The sequence below is a fragment of the Saccoglossus kowalevskii genome, chromosome 11 (assembly GCF_978046115.1).
Source record: "Saccoglossus kowalevskii chromosome 11, keSacKowa6.1, whole genome shotgun sequence".
Classification (NCBI taxonomy): Eukaryota; Metazoa; Hemichordata; class Enteropneusta; family Harrimaniidae; genus Saccoglossus; species Saccoglossus kowalevskii.
In genome coordinates this window covers 37,590,995-37,603,328 of record NC_140651.1, presented here as the reverse complement: position 1 = coordinate 37,603,328, position 12,334 = coordinate 37,590,995, and the positions used below count along the sequence as shown (strand labels likewise).

At 36.2% G+C, this 12,334-nt stretch overlaps 2 protein-coding genes across 2 annotated transcripts in view; both read right to left on the bottom strand.

Annotated features, from left to right (window-relative positions):
• LOC146737184 (uncharacterized) overlaps window positions 1–5,019 on the bottom strand; it is a 36,264-nt gene extending 31,245 nt beyond the window's left edge. Inside the window, exon 1 of the mRNA XM_085505362.1 lies at window positions 4,941–5,019. Within this exon, the coding sequence (XP_085361488.1) occupies window positions 4,941–4,987 (47 nt within the window). The 5' untranslated portion in view covers window positions 4,988–5,019. The remainder of the gene's footprint in view (window positions 1–4,940) is intronic.
• A 1,418-nt stretch (window positions 5,020–6,437) lies between these two features.
• Window positions 6,438–12,334, bottom strand: LOC144356544 (uncharacterized). The gene is made up of 4 exons (XM_085505361.1): window positions 11,897–12,334; window positions 10,098–10,315; window positions 9,166–9,268; window positions 6,438–6,578 (listed from the first exon to the last, which is right to left on the bottom strand). The coding sequence occupies exons 1-4, from the start codon at window positions 12,332–12,334 to the stop codon at window positions 6,438–6,440; spliced, it is 900 nt and encodes a 299-aa protein (XP_085361487.1).

Here is a 12,334-nt window from a genome sequence, read left to right as displayed (position 1 = left end):
ATAAATACACATTCACTGGTAGACTGTTGCTTTCTTGTTGTGTCAATACAAACATGATTTAAACTTGTCTTTTCCGGTGTTTCTTTTCCCTTGCCATCATATTTAATATATGAAAATAGCACGTGTGTCTGTGCGTTTGCATGAGCGAAAGAGACTGGTGAGACTGTGTCAGAACGTGTTCTATTTATTTCCAACACGCGTGGTTGGCGCCTTTGATTGCATTTATTTTGTTTTTTCTTATTCGCGAAATATATCACTGGCAGCGATTGTTTTGCCATGTATCACAACTGAATGTTCAAGCTGACTTTGTTTTGGCTATAGGTATAGGTGGGTCGAAATGTCCAACGAAAAATGGATCGAGATTTTTCGGGGTTGAGATGTCCAGTACCCGAAATCGCCGAAAGCCCCGACATGCTATAAATCGGTCAGGCGACTGTGTTCAGGTTTTCGGCAGTTACATGGAAATTCTGAATTGCATCTTCAAGTATTAAAGTGAGGGAATTATATGTAATTTCTACTGGAACTGAGTCAATATGTTTCGTCTAAATCACGAGGTCGGTTGGGATGGAGGTGAAGCCGACTCTAGGTGTGAAATCCTGGTGTCTCCACTAATCGAGACTTGTGTGACACGCATCCGGTTAAACCATGGAGCTAAATTTTAATGAGTCGGCAGTCACTTCATGCAAAATTTTGCAGGCGAAGCGCGGGCGGAGATTGACAGCACATCGCGTTTGTTATTGTTGTGCTGTTTAGAATTAGCTTTTTTCAGCATTTAACCGATTGCCACTTTAACCTTTTGTGAAGGCGTCAACTGTTGACAAACAATAAAGACCCATAGCGGCTTCATCAATAATGTGCATGCTGGTCCAAGATCAAATGCCGTCAAACTCGTCCTTTCGCGACCTCAGACCAGGATGAGTTTAATACCACACCAAGGGACTAACATGTGTGAAAGCAGCTTTTCTCCTTCCTCAAATTAGACACTTGTTTTTCAACTTGTCTAGTGAGTAAACTTGAGTTTAGACACTAAACTTTATATTACACTTCAACATGAGTACACAGAATACCAGTCTGTAATTGATACTACTGACATCTGTTTATGTAGTTATGAAAAAGCCATTAGCAGAACACTCACACACACTGTACTATGAACTTGGTATTTGGTGGTAGTTTTCCCGCCTTTAGTTTAGTGCAGGACAAACCAGATAAGAGGCAGCAGCTATACTGAAGAGCTCTTACTATGCAGGGAGAAATAGAACCCGTACCTCCAATATTCACTGGAGTGGACATTACTGTCTGGGATCACCTACAAGAGGAAACTGCTCATCTGCTCTGTTGGATGTTGTATGCTAAAGTCCTGTACTGAAGATCTCGCCGCTACATTTATTGTGTGTTACTGCCACAAATATTGTCATCGTGTACATGATTGCCATAGGATGCTGATGTGAAAGACAGAGACTGTACGTGATCACTCCCCAAACCCCAATTTGGTGTCACTGCTTGGTCATATACTTATATATATTCAGATAAGTTCTTATTTGTGTTTTATTTTTATTATTTCTTTAGTTATATGATTCCATTAAATATTAGTCTAAAGTTTATCTTTGTGTGCTGGTAAGTCATTTAGTCAACAGTACATTTCTCATTAATGGTTCTGCCCAGCTTCCCGAAACCGGCTTTATTTCGAAATGTTTAGCCTAATAAGACCCTGGCCGTTACACATGGCATCAGTTTATCTGTTATATTTTCCTGAACATGACAACTACCTACGTTCTGAATGTGTAACAGGGCCGCCATAAAATTGCATTCCAATGATTCGTTTCTGACATAAAAATGACATTCAACCACAGTCACTTTAACGCAAAATAAGACTGTTAGTGAGAACATGGATGTACTAACAAATATCACTGTTACCTAAAATCAGAGCATTGTAAGTCCGCTGTATATATAACTCAAACAAAGGTCAATTTGATATTTCGAATGAACCGACGATATGACGCTGTTTACAGTGATTTTGTATTTCTCTCGGTTAAAAAACGGCGATTACGGGAACGAGAGTACAAAGATCTCGAGTGAAGATTTGTTTTTTCCACAATCTCAGACAAGTCCGCTTTAAATCCTCGCAACAAGAAAATATGCCACTAAGACATCGGAGGCGAGGACTTATTTTTATTATTCACACAGTTTTAGCGGACTGACTCGCTCGCAACTGATACGTTTAGTCACCGCCCCTCAACACATGAGGGACGGTGGTTTAGTGTACGTACCACACACGCACAAATAGCATCGTAGACATTCAGAAATTGGATACATTTCAACACATGTAACTTGAAAACAAGTGGCTAGGACATCGGACTTAATTTTATTTCACACAATGTCGATGTAGCTAGCACTCGCAACTACATACAAACGCCACTAGCAACTGCCATTTTCGAGCGCTTGCAACTGACACATTTTGCTACTTGCTACTCGCAACTCACCACTTGCAACTGGCGTATTTATAGGGTTTTGCCATGAGGTAATAGGGTTCTGCCATGAGGTAATAGGGTTCTGCCATGAGGTAATAGGGTTCTGCCTCTTGGTAATAGGGTTTTGCCATGAGGTAATAGGGTTTTGCCTCTTGGTAATAGGGTTCTGCCTCTTGGTAATAGGGTATTGCCTCTAGGTAATAGGGTTTTGCCTCTAGGTAATAGGGTTCTGTCTCTTGGAAATAGGGTTTTGCCTCTTGGTAATAGGGTTCTGCCTCTTGGTAATAGGGTATTGCCTCTAGGTAATAGGGTTTTGCCTCTAGGTAATAGGGTTCTGTCTCTTGGAAATAGGGTATTGCCTCTTGGTAATAGGGTTTTGCCTCTTGGTAATGGGGTATTGCCTCTAGGTAATAAAGTATTGCCTCTAGGTAATAGGGTTTTGCCATGAGGAAATAGGGTATTGCCTCTAGGTAATAGGGTTCTGCCTCTTGATAATAGGGTTTTGCCATGAGGTAATAGGGTATTGCCTCTTGGTAATAGGGTATTGCCTCTTGGTAATAGGGTTCTGCCTCTTGGTAATAGGGTATTGCCTCTTGGTAATAGGGTTCTGCCTCTAGGTAATAGGGTTCTGCCTCTAGGTAATAGGGTTATGCCTCTTGGTAATAGGGTTTTGCCTCTAGGTAATAGGGTTTTGCCATGAGGAAATAGGGTATTGCCTCTTGGTAATAGGGTATTGCCTCTTGGTAATAGGGTATTGCCTCTAGGTAATAGGGTTCTGCCTCTAGGTAATAGGGTTCTGCCTCTTGGTAATAGGGTTTTGCCATGAGGTAATAGGGTATTGCCTCTTGGTAATAGGGTTTTGCCTCTAGGTAATAGGGTTTTGCCATGAGGAAATAGGGTATTGCCTCTTGGTAATAGGGTTCTGCCTCTAGGTAATAGGGTTTTGCCTCTTGGTAATAGGGTTCTGCCTCTTGGTAATAGGGTTTTGCCATGAGGAAATAGGGTATTGCCTCTTGGTAATAGGGTTCTGCCTCTAGGTAATAGGGTTTTGCCTCTTGGTAATAGGGTTCTGCCTCTTGGTAATAGGGTATTGCCTCTTGGTAATAGGGTTTTGCCTCTAGGTAATAGGGTTTTGCCATGAGGAAATAGGGTATTGCCTCTTGGTAATAGGGTTCTGCCTCTAGGTAATAGGGTTTTGCCTCTTGGTAATAGGGTTCTGCCTCTTGGTAATAGGGTATTGCCTCTTGGTAATAGGGTTTTGCCTCTAGGTAATAGGGTTTTGCCATGAGGAAATAGGGTATTGCCTCTTGGTAATAGGGTTCTGCCTCTTGGTAATAGGGTTCTGCTTCTAGGTAATAGGGTTTTGCCTCTTGGTAATAGGGTTCTGCCTCTTGGTAATAGGGTATTGCCTCTTGGTAATAGGGTTTTGCCTCTAGGTAATAGGGTTTTGCCATGAGGAAATAGGGTATTGCCTCTTGGTAATAGGGTTCTGCCTCTAGGTAATAGGGTTTTGCCTCTTGGTAATAGGGTTCTGCCTCTTGGTAATAGGGTATTGCCTCTTGGTAATAGGGTTTTGCCTCTAGGTAATAGGGTTTTGCCATGAGGAAATAGGGTATTGCCTCTTGGTAATAGGGTTCTGCCTCTAGGTAATAGGGTTTTGCCTCTTGGTAATAGGGTTCTGCCTCTTGGTAATAGGGTTTTGCCTCTTGGTAATAGGGTTTTGCCTCTAGGTAATAGGGTTTTGCCATGAGGAAATAGGGTATTGCCTCTTGGTAATAGGGTTCTGCCTCTAGGTAATAGGGTTTTGCCTCTAGGTAATAGGGTTTTGCCTCTAGGTAATAGGGTTTTGCCTCTAGGTAATAGGGTTTTGCCATGAGGAAATAGGGTTCTGCCTCTAGGTAATAGGGTTCTGCCTCTAGGTAATAGGGTTTTGCCTCTTGGTAATAGGGTTCTGCCTTTTAGTAATAGGGTATTGCCTCTAGGTAATAGGGTTTTGCCATGAGGAAATAGGGTATTGCCTCTAGGTAATAGGGTTCTGTCTCTTGGTAATAGGGTATTGCCTCTAGGTAATAGGGTTTTGCCATGAAATGAAGATTGTTGTGAAATCATAATGGTCCAAACACCACACATGACTGACGTATATAACTTAAGCTGCTACTTCGTAACTTTTAACGAGCAGCTGGCGCCAAATTGGAGGGGCCGGAAAGGGTTTTATATTTGTGAAAAGTGTATACCTCTGTTTACTTCCATACACCTTCTTTTCCATGGATTATCAAAACAAGCCGGCGTATCGCGTCGTTTTGGGGCTCGATAAGTCTCCGTCAGCCATATTGACAGTGTACATTGAAGTATCCTATCCTAAAGAATGATACGTGAAACCGGTGATCTGACTGATAATACATAGCCCAAAGAGCAAAGTTGCATGAAACACACTTCCGTGACGGCTAATAAATAAGCCCAGTTCTTGCTTACCGTTTCACTTCTCTCTTTAAGTCTTCATCCGATGGAAAAGTCGCCATTTTTATTCGCAATTCGAGTGCACGACAGCGCCATTAGTGGCATAGCTTATCGTGCTTTTGTTTTTTGGTAGATTGTGATTTGGATGTTTAACATTGTGTTAAAATGTATCTGGGACCAGCTTTCGTCACTAATATTGTAATATATAAGTTTGTGGCTTAATCTGTCCGTAATATTCAAAGGGCCTGGGATTACTGTTAATTTGAGGTGCTGACTTGTATCTTGTACACCCATTTATAGATTTCATTAAAACTATACACAAAGGCAATACATACATTAGACATGTCAATTCACTTTTATGATCAAAGAAAAGATTAGCGGCCATTTTTGATGTAAAATTTTTATTTCTGATACCAAAACGTGTCTGCAGCAGTTTGGATCAAAGTTGGTATGATGATCCACGCGTAGTGTGGTTTGTTGATTTTATGTCTATTTCATGAAATGTATATGAATGAATGAACGAACTTTATTGTTCCAGTGTAAAAAAGAGTAGGTTACATAGGGTGTTTGCAACAATAAAGATTTTTTGTTAACAAGATAATATTTTGAAGATAACTAGAATGAATGTACTTAAAATTCACAAATAAATAAATATGTATAAAAAATAAATACACAAATAAATTATTAAAGTAATCTAATTTCTAATTTTGGTCGCAGCTAAAATAAAGTTTGATATCTCTTGATGAACTAATTTATCTTGATGTGAAAGTAAATATGTGAAACGAGAAATGTTATTGTCAGCCGGAACTTTAATTTTATGTAACAGTTGAGATCTCTGCTGTTCATATTTTTGACAATCTAAAAGGAAATGGATCTCATCTTCAATGCAGTTATTACAAAATTGACAAAGTCTGCTATTTATTGGTACTTTTGGGATAGAATGTCTGCCTTTTTCAATAGCTAAACTATGATCGCTAACCCTGAATTTAGTGAACATTTTTCTATTTTCACCATTCAAATTAAGTAAATAAGGCTCCAAATTGTACTTTGTTTTAAATGTTGAATAATAATAATAATAATAACAATAATAATAATAATAATAATAATAATAATAATAATAATAATAATAATAATAATAATAATAATAATGATGATGATGATGATGATGATGATGATGATGATGATGATGATGATGATGATGATGATGATGATGATGATGATGATGATGATGATGATGATGATGATGATAATAATAATAATAATAATAATAATAATAATAATAATAATAATAATAATAATGAATTTATTGCATCCTTAGAAATAATTTCCATTGGTTGAACAGCAATAAAATGTTAGTAATAAAGTACAATACATATAAAACTAAAGTAAAAGTAAAATGTTAGTTATTGTTATTTCTGATTTCAAATATTTTGTATAAGTATTCACCAACTTGTCTTATTAGTACGTCTTCTCTTGAACTCATAATATATTTAAATATCTGGTCATCACTTTTCAATTCTTCTGGAATACTGATATTATTAAATAGCTTTTGTCTTTCTGTTTGGTACCTAGGACATCCCATGAAGAAATGTTCTTCATTTTCAATTTTGATCTGGGAACATTGTCTTCTAAAGGTATTTTGGGTTGGGTATTCTGAAATGAGTCAATAAGATTTTATGTTTCAGATTACATAAGAGCAAATATGGTTCAAAAGTGTACGAGTCTTTAAACTTCATATACGTTCTCAGTTTTCTATTATCATTTGTTACACTCAACTTCCAGAACTCTACATACCTTTGTTGGATGTTTTTTCGTATGTTTTTTATTTTACTGTGAGGTAATTTTTGAGGTATGACAGACGAAGACAAGTTTGTAATATTTTCGGAGACCATGTTTTTTACTGATGTAAACCAATTTAAAGTTTGTTGTTTTTGTTCTTCAAAGGCTTGTTTTGTAATATTACTGTCTGGTAAGGCACTAATACGATACCAGTATTTAATAAGATTTTCCTGTATATCTACAAGTAATGGAAATTTACCAAGTTCAGCTCTGCATGCTGCATTTGAGAAGAATTTACTCACACCTAGTATTTTTTTGCAGAATTTCAAATGTACCTGTTCAATTGGTGTTTTGTCCCATCTATTATTGTCTAGTATGTCATGTCCCCAAGTTGTTGATCCATATAACAAAATTGGTTTAATACATATCTGAAAAAGGTGCATAAATGTTCTACAGTCAGTCTCTCTTGACATTGCTTTCAACAGTGCATACATTGCTCTAGTAGCTTTGTCTGCTAAATGTTGTCTTGTTTCTTGGAACTTTCCATTTGATTGTAAAGTTATACCTAAATAAATATAAGAATTGACACAACTTATATTTTGTTCTTGGAATTGAAATAACTCTCTATTTCTCATTGCTCCCTTTTTGAAAATCATAACTTTGGTTTTATTAAGATTTACCTGGAGTTTCCATTTGTGGCAGTATTCAGATAGTTTATTTAATGCATTTTGCAAACCTAATTGTGTTGTTGAAATCAATACTAGGTCATCTGCATAAAATAGAGAGTTAATTTTATAATTATTTAATGTTACCTGGTTTACTGAATCTTTTAATGTGTCATTCAAGTCATTAACATAAGGATTAAAAAGCATTGGACTTATAGTACATCCCTGTCTCACACCCTTATTTGTATTAAATATTGGAGATATTTTTTTGCCAAAGCGAATACATGTTTTAGTATTGTTATACATGTTTTTTAATTAAATGATAAAATTTCCCATCAATTCTGTTCTTTAATAATTTATATAATATACCATCCCTCCAAACAGTATCGAAAGCCTTGCGGAAATACATATAAATATGTTCTGAGTTTAGAGTTTTCATTTGATATAGCAGTTCTCAACTTGTTCACATACCTGCTTTGTAAATTTGATTGTAAAATTTTACAAATTGTTGCTGTTTGTGTTTTGAGGATTTTTCTTTTCAGAAGAAAATCTAATGATGCTTCCTGTAATATGGTTTTAAGATTAATAAACCAACTATTTGATATAGATGACTTTTTCTGTTCATAGAATGCTTGTTCAGTTAGATTACCATCTGGTAATTCTATGATATGCAGCCAATATTTTATTATTTGTTTTTTGATGTCAATTAAAAGAGGATATTGCCCCAATTCTGCTCTTGCTGCTAGATTACATGAGGTCCTGTTAATCTGCAAGATTTGCTTACAAAACTTAGTACTAGTGTACATATTTTTAATGAGATGGTAAACCCTTCCATTGATATTATGATAACTTTATTGTCAACCTATCTCCATTGAGATCTGGACTAACATACAATAAAGATTAAAAGATACAGAAAATATAAATTTAAAATACAACAACAATAAATAAAAGTATAACCGAATAAGAAAAAATAACTGTTAAAAAAAGTCTTTGACAAAGTAGTAAATAAATAGTTTACATATAAATGTAAGAATGCATTATATTTTCAGGGCAGCTGGCAATCTCTGTATATTTTCTTTTCTTATAAGAAAGCATTTGTGAATGTATTTTGATATTTTGAGAATCAGTTTTTCATCTTTGTTATTTAGAAGAGTTTCTAATTTCTGTCTATTGGTATTGTTTGGGTGTATTTTTAATTTTTTGAATATATCGTTTCTTTCATTTATGTATAATTTACAATTTAGAAGAAAGTGTATTTCATCCTCTACTTCATTAGTTTTACAAATGGGACATTTTCTATTGGATATATCTATGTTGCTGTGTCTTCCTGTTTCTATCTGTAAAACGTGCACACTGATTCTTAATTTTGTCATTGCAGCTCTATGTGATGGGTTTTTAACAACTTCTAAATATTTTTCAAAAATATTATCAGTTTTTAGTAGCCTGTATGTACGGAGTTTGTTTTTATGATTTTTTCCTTTATTGTCATCATGCATTTCATTTTTAGCAAGTTCAGTGTACATACTTATTAATTTGTCAGAGACTGTGCTTATGATATTGTCATCATTGGCATCTACGTCAAGTAGATTGAAAATGTTTTTAACGCCGGTGACCCAATTTTGGGTATTCTGACTATCTAAATGGTTTCCAAGACTGAATGCTTCTGCCACCAGTGTGTTATGGGGCATTTTATTTATTTTAAGCCAATATTTTAGCATTTGCTTTATGCTAGAGTGAATCGGAGGGTATCTGCCCAATTCTAGCATGCATGCCAAGTTTGTTGCTTTGCAGTTTACCTTCAATAGGAATTTACAAAACTTCACATGAAGTTTCTCCATTGGAGAAGAGGTGTCTAACATAAATTTCTTTGAATTGATGAAGTTGGATGTCCATATCTCACTGCAATACAAAAGAATGGGTTTGATGATTGTATCAAACATTTTCAAATATATTTTTATAGGGAAATTGTTTTCAGAAATCAGTAATTGTTTAATTTTGAAACTTGCTTTCATAGCCCTGTTTTTTAAATCTATTTGTGCCATGTCAAGTTTTCCAGTTGAATGTAGTTTAATTCCAAGATAAGTATAATTTGATACTATTTCTAGTTTCTGGTTTTTTACATGAAATTTAATTTTTTTAAATAGTTTGCCAGATTTATTGAATATGATTACTTTTGATTTTGTTATATTTATCTCTAATTTCCATTTATGGCAGTATGTAGATAGTGCATTTAAAGCATTCTGTAGGCCCTGTTTTGTCTGTGAGAGAATTAATAAATCATCAGCATAGAGTAGGCATGAAAGGTGATTGTTTAGTAAGGTAGGTGGGTCATTGTCAGATGAGTCAATATGATGTTTGATGTTTGATGTTTAGAAGTTAAACATACATACCTATATAATAAGACAAGTTGTGAAACTCTCAGCACAAAAAAAAAAACATCCCCACGTCTACTTCTTGTCAAAATCTTTTCACATGATATCAACAATACACGCTACGCATGAAGATTACTTTCCCTGACACTTTCAATATATTGCGATTGTGTTCACTATAAATTCCATTATGTACCTGGGTATAAGCTTAGAATTTTACCTGGTTTTGTGTAGCAGGGCGGTCGATGCATACCAGTATAAGTTCAGTAGTTAAAGTTAACATTGTTGAGATATTGTCTTTTATTACAGTTTTTATCTATCTCTGTGATAGTACGGTACATAATGTGTTTAAACCTTACACTCTGTGTTCAATTGTTGTGTTTATAAAGGCTTTGACATCTTCATAAATAATTACTCCACTACTATCATCATGGCAATTAAGTGGATCAAAGATACTGTATAGATCCTCAAGCTCATCGTCCATTAAAGGGAATGGAATATTTGGGATTATCACTTCGGCATCATCTTGTTTAGGTACAGGCCCATCATAATCTATTCCATATGCATCAATTTCCTCCTGAAATAATATAGCAGAAAACGTTTATATATTAATCTTGTAACCCAGTTAAGATACTGTGACATAAATTGTAAGTTAAAAGTACAGAGCCCTGGCTGTGTGAATGAAAAGCGCACATGTTTGGATATTTTGCAACAACCCATTGCACATGTTTATTTTTAAGACTGCTGATACAGTCACTGGATTGTGTTGTCAGCAGAATTTGAGATACATACATCCTGTCTCTCCCTGTGGCATAATGGTATGGCTCAGACAGTGACATGGTGATTGTGAAATACCTTGGAATGTGCTGAACCCAGTGTTGTTGGCAATGAAAATAGATATGACATCATTGGCCCGAGTCTCCTACTTTAAATTGGTAGAGCTTGGATTAAGAGTGGTTTATTCCACTACCAAAATTGGCATCCTCTGTCCACTGATTTGTCGGCTATTTCGAGATAACCAATCATTTCGTTATATACTAGTACATTTTATTATTTGCATGGCCATAAATTAGCTAGGATATTTAAGTTGAGACATAAGGGAAAATCTTTAGTCAGGAAGGTGACCTGACTTGATCCTGTAACATCTTGTGATGCTGATTCCTGACTGCAGTGAGCTGTATCCTATACAGGGGTACATATGCAGACGTGCTGTGCAGTGATCCCTGTTGATCAACAGGAACCACCGAAGCTGACTGCCTGAACTACTCCCGTTGTACCAGTGCTACCAGTAGCAGCAGATAGCAGTGCAGTTGCCGATACTCCCTGGACACAGAGCACGAGTTTAAATTGTAGTGCAGCTGCTTCGACAGTGTGCCAGATACGAAGGAACGCAACATTGCACATTGCTGTCCAATGGAGAGTGGAGTGTTCCCTGCAGCATCGATCATGCAAGTCTCTAATTTATTTTATTTTACAGTGTATTCCCCTCCTTGCTGGTTCCAGTGACCAGCATCCCTGTTATCTGTTTATTAAAGTACAGGAAACCGTATATATATATATATATATTTTTTTTTTACATTATTTTATGTAACTGTATTGTAGTAGATTTTAGATATCTAACTTGTTATGTTTATTTTAACACCTTTATTGCATTTCATAAACCAAAATAGATATGTAATTCATTCTACAAGGTTGTAATAAAGAATTATCTTATCTTATCTTATTGTGTTGTGCTGATTTGTTATAATCGTTACTGGTATATTTCTTTCTCTGCACAGTCTCAGTTGTGGTGATATACATTCACCAAACGATCCCCACCCCGTGACAGCGGACGAGCTGAGAGGGAGGAGACTTATAAGATAAGCACGCTACCAAAGACAAAGACTATTAGACCGGTATTAAAGACAAGCTCCCCGATCCTGAATATAGTGTAGCCCCCCCCCCCGCATTTAACGTCACAATACTATGTATTAAAACATGTGTCTCTGATCGTTGTCATTGAATTAACAAGTGATTTTCCTGAAAAGAACAATAAAAAACAAAAGGTGTTCATTTCTGCTACTATTATTTTTACAATCTAACCACTTTGCAAGTATCCAGTATGTGCATGATGCGTGGAAGCAAGTAGCAAGTGGTGTATTTATACCTACACACCTACTTGGTTACGTGTTTCAAATAGCTCGCCCATTGCTCGATTAGATGATTGTGCCATAGACAAAGATCCCTGGATCCACAGTTGACGAGGTGTTTTGTGCTGTGCCGAGCTAAGTTTGTGGTGGTTCCATCCTTCATTCCAGTGACTTAAATCACGATTAATAATCGGCAGAAAGATGTAATGGAGACTAAACATGTCAACATCATTCTCAATATCAAGGAAAAAATGTTCCTCCAAATGGTAAAATAAAAGGTAAAATTTAAAAAGAATCCCTTGAATGACGTCACGCCACGAGCGTTCAACCCTTTGGTTGACATTGTGTACGCTTTTCCCGGCGATAAAGCTGCCTCTGTCTGGACCTCTATCACAGGGCAACCTGTTCATTCTCACCGCCTTTATCTCCACGTATACGAGAAGGAACACCAAACTCGTGTGTGGCAT

What these genes read in the sequence shown, in the direction of transcription:
- LOC144356544 (XM_085505361.1), bottom strand. Translation starts at nt 12,334, where the DNA reads ATGCCACACACGAGTTTGGTGTTCCTTCTCGTATACGTGGAGATAAAG. An exon ending in TATTTGAAACACGTAACCAA is followed by an intron (nt 10,316 to 11,896) that starts GTAGGTGTGTAG and finishes ATATTATTTCAG; the next exon opens with GAGGAAATTGATGCATATGG. An exon ending in TTTGTAAATTCCTATTGAAG is followed by an intron (nt 6,579 to 9,165) that starts GTAAACTGCAAA and finishes GACTCATTTCAG; the next exon opens with AATACCCAACCCAAAATACC.